Source organism: Necator americanus, chromosome IV, assembly GCF_031761385.1.
Source record: "Necator americanus strain Aroian chromosome IV, whole genome shotgun sequence".
Classification (NCBI taxonomy): domain Eukaryota; kingdom Metazoa; phylum Nematoda; class Chromadorea; order Rhabditida; family Ancylostomatidae; genus Necator; species Necator americanus.
In genome coordinates, this window is record NC_087374.1 from 23,823,716 (window position 1) to 23,838,934 (window position 15,219).

At 40.8% G+C, this 15,219-nt stretch overlaps 1 protein-coding gene across 2 annotated transcripts in view; it reads left to right on the plus strand.

Moving 5' to 3' along the window:
• Positions 1-3,322: 3,322 nt before the first annotated feature.
• The window catches only part of RB195_002488 (uncharacterized protein), a gene marked incomplete at both ends in the record, with an annotated part of 29,476 nt that continues 17,579 nt past the window's right edge, over positions 3,323-15,219 (plus strand). Inside the window, 17 exons of one of the 2 annotated variants that reach the window (XM_064199772.1) lie at positions 3,323-3,409; positions 5,287-5,343; positions 5,467-5,548; positions 5,918-6,024; positions 6,103-6,201; positions 6,302-6,464; positions 6,604-6,751; positions 6,810-6,918; positions 6,993-7,132; positions 7,931-8,056; positions 8,140-8,253; positions 8,313-8,413; positions 8,473-8,596; positions 8,681-8,886; positions 8,941-9,088; positions 14,151-14,362; positions 14,439-14,532. In XM_064199772.1, coding sequence (XP_064055653.1) covers positions 3,323-3,409; positions 5,287-5,343; positions 5,467-5,548; positions 5,918-6,024; positions 6,103-6,201; positions 6,302-6,464; positions 6,604-6,751; positions 6,810-6,918; positions 6,993-7,132; positions 7,931-8,056; positions 8,140-8,253; positions 8,313-8,413; positions 8,473-8,596; positions 8,681-8,886; positions 8,941-9,088; positions 14,151-14,362; positions 14,439-14,532 — 2,117 coding nt within the window. The remainder of the gene's footprint in view (positions 3,410-5,286; positions 5,344-5,466; positions 5,549-5,917; positions 6,025-6,102; positions 6,202-6,301; positions 6,465-6,603; positions 6,752-6,809; positions 6,919-6,992; positions 7,133-7,930; positions 8,057-8,139; positions 8,254-8,312; positions 8,414-8,472; positions 8,597-8,680; positions 8,887-8,940; positions 9,089-14,150; positions 14,363-14,438; positions 14,533-15,219) is intronic. The other variant, XM_064199773.1, reaches the window with a different exon arrangement.

Genomic DNA, 15,219 nt, shown 5'->3' on the forward strand with positions numbered 1-15,219 from the left:
TATTAGTGGAATCCTAAAGGGCTCAGGTGATGCAAATAACGAAATGTGGTACCGACCAGTTTTAGATGTAGGAAAAGACGGATGTAGAAAAATGGGAGATCAGTGGTGCTGGTCAGCTGATATTTGGTAGATCTAAACGTGGCCAAGGAGAAGGAAAACTACTCCCCATTACCGAGTTGTTTTCAAAATTTTGCAGTATCTGAGGTTGGAGAAACATCGAGAGGAAAAAGTTGCTGAAGTAAAAACAAAATAAATAATAAAATTTGCCAAGTCAAATTTTACCTTCCGGTTTCCCGACGCTACAAATCACTATCCTTGATTTCTGCTGTTCGCAGAAAGGACGTAGGTTATTTTACTTTACTGCTTCTCGGCCCGCATTCGGGTTCTTTCTTCTCTTCTCATCTGTGGTTTCGAACTCTGAGAGGCTGTTCTTCTAGGGATCATAGAATTTGCTCATACAGCTATTTTGGAAACATCAACTATAACTTCTTCGACATGTCATGGTAAGTTAATTGTTCTCTGTTGTTCTTCCTTTTTTTTGCGAACGTCATTCTACTCCACACACTTCTTCGAGAACTGCAGTTCATATTGCCTACAACCGCTTCTGTACTTTCTCTTTGGTGACGTCAAAGTTCTCTTTTCCTTCAAATCTAAATGACGCAGTCTTCGTTTTGGACAGAATAGGTGCTCCACTTTTGCTTTTTTAAAAAAATATTTTGGCATAATAGAAGCACGGCGAGTCAAAATACTGTGACGCCGCTTCACCCCTTTGGGATTGATCAAAGTAAATGAAAACAAGAGATGACCACCAAGTTCAGAAGTAACTGAAAATTGCCATTGAGAGCATTGTTAGTTTCTGTTATTTTATGTGAAGCTAAAATGAAGCGCAACCCTGTTGGTCAATAACTCTGTTTCTCAGCGAAGGTTCATTCTCTTCTCAATTCCATGGACCGGATATCAAGACTTGGAGGAAATATAAATTCGGTGTGCATTTTATTTTATTTTTCATCTAGGAAAAGAAATTTTGATCCGAGTCATTTGATTTGAAATATTGGCCATCTAACCTACGATTTCATCAGTTTAAATAAACAAGTTTTAAATGGGTAAAATGTAACCATAAATCAGAGTTATTGTCCTGATGCGTGCACTGTTGCCATTTCAAAGAGGGGATTTTGTCAGATAACTAAAATATTCCAGCGCAACTCCGAACTTCCTTTACAAATATGTTAACTATTATTTCATAAACCTGGAAAACTTTATTTGTTTCCGCATGTGTCAAGTGAAGTAGTTCTACATAATTTTCTATGTTTTTTCACTCATTCAAGCCAATTTTCTGAGGAAACATCATAGTTGTCGCTGTACCTTTTCTCTTTTACTCTTTTACTACCTCTTTTACTTCACTTCAAGTCCCTGCCTAGGATTATAGCACATAATTTTGTTATCTATCAACTTGATTAATGAGGGTGTACGAAAGACGACATTTCTAGAGATGCTATATTCGGGTATCATAAAGTATTCTGGTGCGTTCTAACTACTAACATCTTGTTCTACTTACATCCATACGCTACAGTGTTTTCCCTTGTTCTTCTTAAAATAACGAAAAGTGCTTAAAAAGTTTTAAGGTATCATTCAATGGAGTTTATGCTCAAATGCTTTGTGCTTCGAAGTACGAGACTAGTTCTTCTAATATCCTTGTCCTCGTTACTTTTCTCCGCCATATTTTATAACCCATTTCTGGAATTCTTTCGTGCTAACTTTGTTATCATCTGAGAGCGAAAATGAAGACGATTGGTACGTTTTCTAGAAATTTAGACTTCAGTTAGACGGCTAGTCATTCGTAAAAATGCTCTGCGTTGGCGTTTGTTTCTGCTGTGACGAATTCCTATGTTTTGGGGAATTTTCTCGGACTTTTTCCTCATTCATGAGCACAATTCTTAAAGAATCTTGTTTGTGGAAGGAGATCCCGTAGTTCTTGTGGATTTTTCAGTGGTTCTCTCTTTAGTTGCAAAACTATGCGTAACTGCTCATTCAGTAGTTTCTGACTCATACGTAAATTATGCGTAGTTATGCTGCTGAATTGATAAGAAGTGCTGAGATGCGCGAGTTTCAGCAACATAATTAATTTTCGACACTTAGTTGTGTTGGTCTTTATGATGGTATCTTCGTCGAGGTGAAGAGTTTCAGTTTTTGACACAACATTTTTGACTGTGAAGCAATAAGCATAATTCATTACTGCAAATGTGATAGATTAATCAATTATTATCTTTCCGAACTTGTTTTCACTAACATTTCTCTCAAATGTAAAATTTCACGAGCTTTCATTCTTACCGAGAAAGCTGCTCATATTTCTGTATCTAGCATTAAGCATAATTATGCTTAATGCTAGATATAGAAGTACGAGATTACGATAATAGGAGATTAGAAGGCATTGTTGTTTAAAGTAGTGGTAAAGTCGATCCGCATTTGGCTGCAGTTCGATCTTTTCTGTCAGCAAATCGTAAAAGGCGTCTTGTTCTTTACGAATTGACATCTGTGACTAAGCTTCATACGCATTTTCTCGTTATCTCTGAAAAGAAGCTGTTGCACATAGTTCTATTTACGTACAAGGAGTCTGTCGTTGACGTCAGCAATAGTTGAATCACGACCCCTCGGTCACCTGGGTTTGAAAGTATTGATGCAAAAGCAGGAACTTCTTGAAGTGTAGCGGAAATAGCTTCTTGTTCGCATTTATGTCTCGTTAATCTTAGACCTAAATCCGTCCTGAATGCGTCCAAGTGCTTTTTATACCTCTACCAGCTGCTTTAGCTCCTCTAGTTTCATTCTTTTCCACTTATCTTTTCTTTTTACATGGGTTTCATAAGAGTTTGTAATTCGTTCATGAACGAAATGGACTTAAAAAAAAACTTCGTCTTATTATAATATGTAGTATATGGAATCATAAATGGAGGTGATTGAAGTGTTCTGTTTCGTAGCATTGATAAGCGTATTCACGTTTCGTCAACGTCTCCTTATCGCGCGGCCATCTGTGAATTTTCGCTCGTTGCAGCTGCTGTTGGAGCGGTGAGCGGCGTGCTACGCATCGCCGCCAACCGGCAGTATATGGTGTTCGCTTCTTAGTTTTCTCCACGACATTGATCGATATCCGTTTTTGCATTATCCTTATCTTTATCTTTATCCTCTAAGTGATTGGTAGGCATCGGTTACCGTATAGAGCTGTATATGTGAAGCTGCATGAATTCCACTAGATCTAGACCATCCAGTGGAAGTTGTTTGCCATAACATGTGAATGACAGGGAGTGACGTTTGTTCATTCAGGTCGTAGATGCTGAAACCAGTTCGTAGTCCCGTAGAAGCAATGGAGCAATGGCGACAGTCACTTTTTGCAATCAAACAGAAATTCAATGACAAGGCAACTTAAACTTCGAGTTTATCTTTTTATTTTATTTTTTATTTTATTGCATTATGACTACAGTGACTCCATGTCTCCGTCTTGTTTTTCACTGACTACGTGACGGAGTAGTCGTTTCATTTGCATTTTCCATCTTTATCCTGAAATTTTTTAGTTTATTTGTGTGTAACGCAAATACGTAAGCGAAGCGCAGGACAGAAAACCATATGTTGCTTATGTGTTGTTTTCAAGCCTTTATTGTCTCATCATGGAACTTTCATTTTTACGATTCTGCTTTTCATCATGATCGTTTCCCCGCTTTCCCTATTCACCAAAACGTTCATTTCACTGGAAAAAGAAAGAATCACCATTGACACATTCTCGTTTGCAAGCGTTTGGACGATATCATTTTAAGTTCTCTTGTTTTACCTGGAAACTTCTGCATCTATTTCGTTACGGTCACGAGAAGTGTAATTTCATATGATATGTCATATATTTTCTTTAGGTTTGTCGAATCATGGCTATATTTTGAAATATTCGGTGCGAATTCGTAACGCGTTACCTTCTGATAATAATGCCCTTTCGAAAAGAATGTAGATCAACATTGTAGGATCTGCCTTATTGCCGTGAAAACATAAACCGTCACTTTGTTTAGAACAATCAAGCCCTACCGTAATGTGTACAAAGGTGGTTGTTGAAAAAGAGTTAATGGACACATGAGCTTGCAGAGTTGCGTGGATCCAATTTGAGGAAGGAAATTTGGCAGATTTTAGTTGTACCGCTACATCATGCAGTGGAGTTTTGTTTGTAAACAACATGTGTTTGTAAACAACAGACATCATTTAACCTTTTACATATTTCTCTCGCCTGATACGTGAGGTTTTGAATGTTGTTATGTTAGAAACTTTATAATGTTAAAAAAGTGATGTTGAAAAACTCACATTTTTGAATTACGAAAGTAGTTGGAGATTTCTTTCAATATAAATAATTTCATGTTTCTCATGTATTTTAGAAGCGCTGTCGTTTTGCGGATCTTTGTAAACTATTTCGGCACTAATATACTATAAAACAGATTCGCTTCTCTCCCACGCAGCAGTTTTAGATCACCAACGTTGACCTGTTTACTTATTACGTGGTATGCGAGAAGTCTGATAAAACGAAAAAGAAAAGCTGGCATTTGTAGACTTAATTAAGTGTTGGTGTTCACGTTCAGTTTTTACCATGGCTGGATCAACCGTGTATCAGTATCTGGACGACGACCTTGATCACTCGTGAGCTAGTGAAGGGTTTGATCACTACTTTTGTACCCTTGACTTTCTCTTATATTTGGTATCTGGCGCATCTCGAAGGGATTAATCAGCGTCAAGCACTCAACCCTTCATCCTTTTTACACTTAGCCATAGGCATTCGCTTGATCAGTGGGAACTGTTCACGCTGTTAGATTCTGCTCTGCTTCCAACGTGTTCAGTTTATTCGTTCTTCATCCATGCTTTAATTCAGGCCCAATTTTTCGTTTTATTTTTTATGTGATATTCAATACATTAAAGTTCTTTTCTGACTTTTTATTATTCTTACTGGTGGATGTTCAGTTTACTTTCTTCGCTATTTCGAAAGTACTAAAAATTAAATATGAACAGGGTGTTCCAAGGTGTCTGACCATTTTATTTACCTCGCCCATTTATTGGCCGTCAGCAATCGTTCTAACATTCCATCACATCGTAGTCTCCCTTGTAATCTCTGTAGCCCTAGGAACGCAAAACAGTCAGATTCGTTTTTCGATCATATCGGTGGCAGCCAAAAGACCCTTTGATTCCTTGTTGATTCTTTCAGAGTTTCTTTTTTTTATGTATTCCGGTTTGTTAGCTTTGAATTGTCATAATAAAAAAAAATCTATTCAGAGCCTTCCTGTCGATGCCATGATGGAAGGAACTTCCGGTGCTCATCAATGGTATCAGGTCAGTTTAGATGTTTAGGTAACTTTTGCTTCGAGTTGTTTGCTTCTAGTATCATCTTTAGTATCTTTTAGTATCCATCTTTCGTATTGAGTTTGTTTCTATCTCTGTCTTGATGATTTTAAGATGAATCATCATCGCCCCACATTTTGTAATTTCTGTCGAGAGAAACTCTCGGGTTTAACGTGGCATGGCTGGTCGTGCGAAAGTGAGTGTTTTTTTTTTTAGGATGTGGCGTTTTTTTTCAAAACTTTAAATCTATCAATACATGGTAGAATCGAAACCCTTGATTAGAAATATGGCTAGCTCAGTCATCTTATGCAGAACTAATATAAACCTATAGCTATTTTCGCCACGAGTATTGTAGAGAATAAATGATGTTTTTTCTAACTTCGTGCAAGTTTCTGCTTTGGATTTGCTTATAGCGTTTGGTAGAAATAAATATATAGTTCTACATTGTCTTCTTCAAATTAAGACTAAATTGTTGAGAAATGTCGCTTCTTTCCATGAGAATTTCTCACTAAATGAGGACGAATTTTCAGTGAAAACCTAAATGTTAAGAGCATGTTATTTTTAGTTTGCAAGATGAAGGCTCATAGGAAATGCTTAAACAAAATAGTTGAAAAATGCAAGTGGACGGTTGAGTGCTCAATCCCTAACCACCTGCAGTATATCAGCCCCGAGGTAATCTTACCAATCTTTTCAGTTTATGGATTTTAACAGCTTAGGATTGTCTTGTTCACTCACAATCTGGTTTTTAAGAACTCCATAGTAGCTCACCAATGGGTCGAAGGTAATCTCGCCATGTCTTCAAAATGTGTGGTTTGTGAAAAGGTTTGCGGGTCAGTCCTCAAATTGGCGGTGAGTTTCACTGTTTTCTTCCACACTTATGTATATTCTCGTCGTCTCCGTATAGATTTGACTTTAGTTAAAGCGAACTCGTTTACCAATATCTCTTCAGGATTGGCGATGTCTGTGGTGTGCATGTTGCGTGCATTCGTCGTGTCTTCCTCAGTTGGGACGAGGATGCTCGCTCGGCGCGGCCTCTCTTTCTGTTCTGCCTCCACTTGCCGTCAAAGATGTCAGTGAGGAGGGTGTCGCCCAAATACGAGCAGATGCAATAGGTTCGTTATGTGCCTGCTGCTTACAGTTTGGGAGCCCAATTTACGCTAATATTCAGTATGAATTTTTGCGGAATTGATTGCATGCAATTGCCTCATTTTTCTTCTTAAATCTAATCATTCTAACTTATTTTATATTTAGGCGGTGAATGTGGTGGTGGCTCGCCTCTTCTAGTACTAGTGAACTCGAAATCAGGCGATAATCAGGGGCAGCGTATGATTCGAAAGTTCAAGCGTTTGCTCAATCCGTTACAGGTGTTCGACATTATTGCCAGTGGCCCAGATTTTGCGTGCGGTTCTATTAATATACCGGCTTTCGCTCTAATTTCCTCAGTAATTAGTTTCCAGGCTTTCGTTCTTCGATGCTCTTGACTGCTTCCGGGTTCTTGTTTGTGGCGGCGACGGCACTGTAGGATGGGTACTTGGCGCATTCGACCGACTCGGTCTGCATAACAAGGTGTCATCGATTGTAATAATCATTGTTTTTACATTTTTCCTTCAATGCTGTAAACTCATCATTGATTTGTTTAGTGTCAACTTGCAGTCCTTCCACTTGGTACAGGCAATGACTTGGCACGTGTTTTGGGATGGGGACATGCATTCTATGATGACACTCATTTGCCGCAACTTATACGGACATTCGAAAGAGCACATACAAGGATGCTGGATCGGTAACGTTATATTTGATCGTTTTATAATTGTTCTGGCTCAAATATAAAACTAAAAGGTTTTAACCTGTAGGTCCTGCAAAGATTTTCTGTACAGACTGTTTAAGGACAACATATCACAAAACTGATGAAATCAGGGTATCGGTGACGCGGGCCAAACCTATTCGTAGGCTATACTCGAATAGCCTACGAATAGGTCAGACCTTACTGATTTTCGATAGCTCGCTCGCGGCGCGGCACAGAGGTGGAGGGTTGCAGCGTACCTGGTAGGAACAAAAGCCGTTTCCCACGCTAACAGAGAAACCAATTTCGTCAGTTGCATTGTATTCTGCCTTTGAAGTCCCATTTTGTTTTGTAGCTTCCTTGTTGCTGTAGTGGTCAGATTATTCCTCAAAAAAGTTTATCCATTAAAATGGTAAGACATCTACATAAATGTGTCCTATTGTTGTGATTGTATTGTTGTGATTCCGAGTATGGATTATTCCGAACGTTAGCATTAGAACTAATCACAAAGCGTTCCCTTTTAGAAATTTTTCTCGTCCTAACTCGTTGCACCTTAGACAGCCACTGAATTTTGATTGCTTCAATCGTGCATGTCCTGATTAGCCCTTCGCAACCTCACTAGTTCTCTTTCATGAAATTCCTTCCTTCAATTATTGTTTTAATCTCCAACTGCTTACTCGTTTCCACTCAATTCAACTGCGGAAGTCCATGGTAACCGCTTTCTCATACTATTTGACAGATGGAATTTCAAGAGAGAGAAAGAGAGAGAGAGAAAACTCGGCCATCTACGTGTTTTAGATGGAGTGTGCTGTCAATCGAAGGACCTCAAGCGACCGCAGTCAGACAGTATGAAGAAACGGTCACGAATAAAGTGCGCGCTGTATTAGAAGCTGATGAACCTGGAGATATTTTTAGAGCAGTAAAGTCAGTTTTTGCGATTTCCTTTTCTAAAGTTTCATTTTCATCCTTCAATTTTTGTAGTTCAAAATTAATTTCTTGTCATTTAGATCGTTGTGTGAGACCGTACATTGTCTAATGGAAAGAATCAATGCTACCTTCACAAAGGTTGAAGAATGGGAAAGAGAAGCTGGACATCTGCCAAGTGATCCTATAACGGAGAAGTAATATAGTGAATTTGTTTTGGGTTGATTTCATCTGCATTCAAGCTTTTTTCCTGCAGATGCTCTACACTGCTACAAAAGTTGGATATTCTGATGCAGTCGTTGGGATCGGAAGAAGCAAAAGTAGAAGAGAGCGGTTTTGAACCCGAAGATGATGAGCGTTCGTGTTCTTTGGTTACGGCATTACCTGATTTAATTTACCCATGCGTATTTATGCAGGTAGTGCAAGTGAGGAAAGACGAAGGAGAGATTCACTTGTTGGCCGAGCTAACAGCCTGAAAAAGGCATTAAAAGATATAATGACTATTGCCGAAAGAGGGATAGATCAGCACAATCGGTCGAGGTATGTGACTCCTAAGTTACTTATTTTTTCTATACTTGCGTTTAAAATCTCTTTATCAAATATATCTTCTTGGATTGTTTTCAGTGGAGCTGCAGTCAAGCGCGAGCGTTTTCGGAAGAAACGTAGCAAGACTACACCATCTGTACTCAAGGTATCGTCTTCGAATCTTTCGTCCTCATCAGCATGTTCTCCACCTGCTAGTCCTTCTCCGCAACAAACTCGTCCACATTTCTTCGATCGACTAAATGTCAGAGAAACTGCCAGCCAAATGAGTCAAACTAGCGGTATAGGTTGGTTAATCCCTCTCCCTCTTTGTTTTCTAGGATTGATCTCTTTCTTCACAGGATTCTCCCCATCGCAATCTTCGAACCCTGGACTGTCCACTTTTGAAACTGGAGATGTTACTCACGAGACGCCCTCTCCGCTCCCGAATGGATGTAGCGATCGAGACGAAATCATCAAAGACAATACCGAGGAGAGCATTAATCCGTGGTGTGCTTCCACTTCTCTGGTTACAGTACTTTTTTGGACTTATGTTCATGCTTCCACTTTTGTTTGCGTATTCTATGGGATGATCTGCGCTGCAAAGTGACTAGATTACCGTTCTAGGAGGCCGTCCTTTTTTTGGAAAGTTAATTGAAGAAAATTGGGAATTTCAGTAAATTTCCCAGATTTTTCTCAGCTTACTTTTGAGAGAACAAAGAGAAATCTGAAAAAGTAAAACAAGATCCTGGTAGGAAAAATCTTTTTCCATAAAATGTTTCAATCTCAAGTAGTTTTTATTAGGTATGAGCTGAGTCATTGGACTTTGTTTGAGGTCACACAGATTTTGACGCGCATGCAACAATCCCAATTTTCGCACTTTTCCTCCCTGCGCTACTACGATAGCGCTATTGCAAAATCTACTGCCATCTTTTGTTGGAGCATCAAGGAGAACCCTTAACTGCAAACTTCGTGCAATTTTTTGTGCAAATTTCTATCTAGGTAGCTGTCCTAGTTCTTTCTAAAGCTAGTTGGCAGTGGTGGCTAATGGTAGTACTTAGTGTACTACTTTGACCGATTATGTCCCGAAAAAAACTAATAAAGTCAGAAACACAAAATTTTTCGTAAATATAAGCAAAATTTATCTCTGCAGTCCTGCAAAATCTTACCGCTACCAATTTACGGTGAACGTCGTTACTCAAGTCATCGTGCAACTTTTTTGTGCAAATTTCACCCGCAATTCTAGTTGTTCATGTATTTTTCGTAATACTACTTAGATACTTAGATGGCCCGTCTTTACTAGCGTGCGGGCCCCAGCATCTCTTTCACTCGTTTCGCTCCCTCGCCATTGTCATTCAAGATGTTCTCAAGTTTCGTGAGTGACGATGACGAAGTCCTTGAGCCGTATCCAGCTGAGCTCTCAGTTGTCCCATCCGCGTAGCGAACACATCACCCCATTTCGTCGGCGGTCTCCCTTGAGGGCGTTCTCTTGGGATCCACTCTAGCGTTCTTTTAGTCCTTCTTTCGTCGGTTCTCCTCATAATGTGACCGGCCCAACTATGATTTGCTTTTCGATACGTGTATTCCGCTGGATCGTGAAGACGGGACGCTGAGAAAGCCGGCTAGGTGTTGTGTGCGCCGGTTAAACTTAATAAAACATCTCTCAAGGGATAATGAGTATTTTCCGAGACCTTGCAGCGGTGTTTGCCCACGTCGCGGTGCGCTGCAAGAACTGTCGAATCAAACAGATGGGCAAAGAGATCTTGGTCCGTCAGTTGGTCCACAGCTTCTCTGACGGGTGCGAATACTGCCCCTGCTCTCATCCTATTCAATTCTTCTTCAGTTGTCTTCCATTTTTAAAGAACGTCCGAGGCATACGTATGACGAAGTTTTCACGGTTTGGGAGCCTTCAACTTGTAGCCTTCAAGCCTTAAGACGTACTCCTCCGTTCTCGCAGTAGGCGTTCCTGAACTGTGTCTTCTTTCTGTTTACTCGCAGTCTTTTTTCTCTTCTCTGCTTCGTTCATTTCCTTGAGCAACGTTTCTGTTTCATTGGTACATCTCGAAAAGAGAACGATGTCGTCCGCAAAACGAAGTTTGGAGAGGAATCTTCCATCAATATGCATGCCCTTTTCTTCCCAAGAAAGTAATTTCATTACCTATTGCAAAGCATGAGTGAACAGCGTCGGCGATATAAAATCGCCTTGTCGTGGCCCATTTCCAATGGGTTTGGTGAGCGGGTGGAAAAGCTGTATCCTAGTGAGGCATTGATCGTAGCAATTGGGTAATGTCATCACATACGACGCGTCCACGTCTTGATCGACCAGCGCTGTATTGCATTCGTTTCTATTTACGTTTCTTTATATCTGTCGTCGAAGGCTTTCTCATAGTCCGCGAAGACTAGAACAAGGAACAGGCGGTATTCCCGGCAAACCTCTATGACCCTTGACACGGTCTGGATTTGGTCCAAGCAACTGGACCCTTGACGGAATCCAGGTTGTTCTTGAGGCTGAGCTTTGAGCTTTCCCAGCGATTTGGATATGCGCATGAGGATGATCATGGTGAATTCTTTGTATAACACGCTCAGCAAGCATATCGGACGGTAGTTCCGAAGTTCCTCTCGGTCACCTTTCTTATGAATAAGAACGGCTCGCGAGGTCTTCCAGTGGTCCGTGATCCTTTCTTTCTAAAAGTAGGACGTCATGTGCGCTGCCTAAGATTACATGAAATGGATGGCCACCAGCCCGAAGAAAGTGTGCTGACATAGAATCAGGTCCGGAGGATGTGCCGGGTTTAATGTTGGTAGCGAGTCGTACTTCCCAAAGGGGAATCTGTGGTGGAGCTACACCAGTGTAGATGATCGAACTTGAGACAGGAGTCGATAAACGGGAAAGGCTCGAGAACCTCTCCGTAATGATATCCATCCCACGAGAAGAGGTGCGAATCACGTCTTCGCTCAGCAAGGCTGCTAGCAGAATATTATATTCTCTGAGATCCCTGCGGCACTTCTTTAGAATCATTCTTCTTTGTGCTTCTTCCAGAATCTTCTTCTGCCTGCATTTCGAAAGATCCTCCTGCAACGCTCTTCTGCAGCCAGTGTTTGCTACTAACCGCTCAATGTGCGATGCATTCGGATCGAGCCTCAAAGTCCTTCTTCTTTCCAACAATCCCTTGGTGGTCTTCGAAATTCGATCCAAGTTTGTCGTGCGCGGCTTCAGGGCACGTTCAGCACAGGCTCGTAATCGCCTGAGCAGCATCTCGTAGTCCAGAATCGCCATTGGGCGATTCCAATGTCCACCGACGATGATCTTCCTTCATGATAAGAGGATTCCCATGAAAGAGGTGAGCGGCAGACAACAGCCCTAGGAGACGATTGCCATTTTCATTCTGGTCTCTTAGTCCAAATCTTCCGATCCTGTATTCCCCTTCTATAGCCTTTCCTAGTTTTCCGTTGAAGTCACCGACAAGGAATTTGTAGAAATACTTCTCGTTGATCACTTCCTCAACTCCTCGTGAAACGCGTCCAATCCGGAATCAGCTGCAGATGTTCGGGAGTAGCAGTTGATGATGCTGGTAGATTTTTGACGCAAAGGGGGAGCCGAAAAATGGTGAGACGAGGTGACAGGATTTCATATGAATTGACAAAATGGACGACAGATGGGTGCGCAACTAAACCGTCACCGCCTAAATTTCGTGACGGAACCTTCCCTCCACGAATGACGAGTGTATCATCATTCATCTGTCGTACGTCGTTCCTTCTGCTTAGTCTCCTGGAGAGCAATCACGTGGAATTTGATACGCTCTGCAGCTCCGAGAAGGGAATGCAAGTCAGCGTCTGTGGACACTGTTATCGCGCTGTAAGCACACGGTCTGAAAAAAAGACTTTTACCCAAACTAAGCAGCCGTGCCACTGCGAGCGTAGCTTTAACCACAGATCGTCACCCAACCTATGTGGATCAGGAAGCCACCTTGCGACATTGTGTTAAGACGGTGGTGAATTAGCAGTGGTTTTTTCTTAGCTAGGCTTTCGATTACGAGAAATCGGAATATTGGATGTGTCGAACTCCTTCTTAGCTTGGGAGACACTGTCGGAGGACGAACCTCCGCCGTGCACCGCAGTTCGACGCCCAGAGTCACCTCCACTAGGAGGCGGTAGACCGTTGTGTAGGCTTCGCATAATAATTACGTCGAAATTCTTTTTTTTTCGAGTTGTAATGTAAAAAAATCCATCTTATTGGATGAGAGATATGCTCATTTCACCTTTTTACGCTGAGTGCAAAAGACGCACTTCTGTTTGGATTGATTCCTAACATTTTTAGCAAAAACGGCGCTTCCTCGCACAGCGAAACGTAAAGGCAGCATACCATGAATCTGAGGTGGTGCGGATTTTAGCTGGAGTATTCGTGTACGGGATCGTAGATTATTGAGAGGAGGGTGATTCCGTTCATTTCTTCTTAATTGCCGTAGAAAACGGTCCAGAAGATCGCATCGAGCGTTCCGGCGCACTGTTTTCTACTAAGAGTTTGATTGGAGCGCGCCAGCCTTCTGCACGCGCAGCATCTTCCGGGCAGCTTTTTTACGGCAATTAATAAGAAATGGAATCACCCTTCTCTCCATAATCTACTCTCCCGTATACGAATACTCCACCTGAAATCCGTACCACCTCAGATTCGTGGGGTAATGCCTTCAATAACACCACATCTACTTTTCATTAGGTGTCCCACCAGTGTACACAATGGCTGTCTTTCAGGCAATTTGAAGTTTGCATATCACGATTTTGAAGTTGTACGGTACCCATAGCGAACATGAGCGGGATTCCACTCATGTTTCCCTAATCGTCGTGATAAAAGGACTGGGAACCGCTTAGTTTCTTCCAAAGGACGTTAGAACGCGCTTATATACACGTTTCGGTTCTGTTAGAAGCCTATTCATTCGTCTCACATGAAGACTGGTAAGAAAACACAATTGATCTTCGAACCGCTTGCAGAAGTGCGGCGCGTTGCAGCTAAGATCATCGAAAAAACATAGTTTTCCGTGCCATTTTACGACGATTAGGGAAAGGTGAGCGGATCTACGCTGAGTTCCGCAATCTATTACCCGAACTCTACTGTATTTGGTCTTTCGCTGTGATTTTCGTACAACGTCAAAACGTTCTGCGTCAAAGTTAATTTATTGGTTATTACAACTTCACAAAATATTTTTGCTACATTTGATTAATTACTTTTGAAAATAGTCAATCTCGGAAAAAAGTTGGAAATCATTGTTTTCATTTTGGTTCCATCCTTCCCTTTTCCAATTCTGAGAGTAAATTATGTTCTGATTTTTCTGTTCACCAGCACTTATTTTTAATTGGTTATTTCTTTTTGAGTGCATGCAATTTGTGAAAAGAACTCCATTATTTCATCGAAATCCAGCTCAGAAAGTCCGGTGAATGTGAACCATACGTCAGTGTAGTTCTTCCCCGGTCAAAATTGTTTTCAAACAGATTTTTCTCTTTTTTTTGTTTTTCTTCGGAGGAATTTAACAGGTCTTCTCTTAATATGGTTGAGCCTGTTTTAAGAGTTTTTTTTTAGTATTGGCCGCGTCGAACCACCAACTCCTGGTGGTACTCGAGAGCCGTCGACAGCAGGTGAACCAGATCGACCATCAGTCGATGACGAAGACAACGAGTCTGAAGCACCTCGTGACAGGTTGTTCAAACCACAATCAGAATGTGAACTATATGTTAGCGGTGTGAAACCGTCTGCTGATATCAAATTGAGCCACTCGGACAGCAGTATTTACGGTTAGGTTTTTTTTTTAAAACGAAGTTGAGCGTGTTTTGTTCTGTTTTTTTTAACTCCGTACTAATCATTCTTCAGAAGGCTCGCTGTGCTCACGTACACAGGATTCTTCTTATGGTCGTCCGCGATTGAAAGAGTGCAGGAAAATGGACACTTTACCAAATGTCAAAAGGTAATTTTGTAAACTAAATGACGATTTTTGATCTGCACTCCGCATAAGGTCGTCTTCAGCTTGGTTCCTTTTGTATTTTTATCGAAGAAAACAAACGCAAAGGCACTAAAGTAGGGACTACCTTTTTTGGATTGATTGCCGTTTTTGTGGTTCATTGGGAGGCGGTAATTATAGATGTTCGAATTTGAGAGAAAATATTAACTGAAATGAAAGAAATTTCGTCTGAAAAATGTGCCGAAAGTGAATAAAACTGCGTCTTATCTACACATAAATTCTTATGTTATTTATTTCCGTACTTTCAGTTGAAAGCAACTCCGCAACAGCAACTGAAAGCGTTCCTCTAAGAGTGAATACAGTACAGCCTTTCATTTAATCTTATATCTAATAAACAGATTCCAAAGGTTATATGAAATTTAATAACCATATCACTTAATTCAACGACTACTTCCTTACCTGGCTTCACGCACACCAAAACCTTTTGTCTGAAAAAATGTCTCAAAATCGTCAACATGATCCCTTAGTTGGAACTTTTCGTTAGAAACCTAAAATTAAATTATAATCAGACACAAATCACTGCAACAAGATGCCTTGCAGTGAGTTTCTCAAGCTTTCTTTCATTTTTATGTCACGTTATTTGGTTTGAGTTTTGCGAACGATTATTAGTTATTCTTTGGTCTAATTACGCGG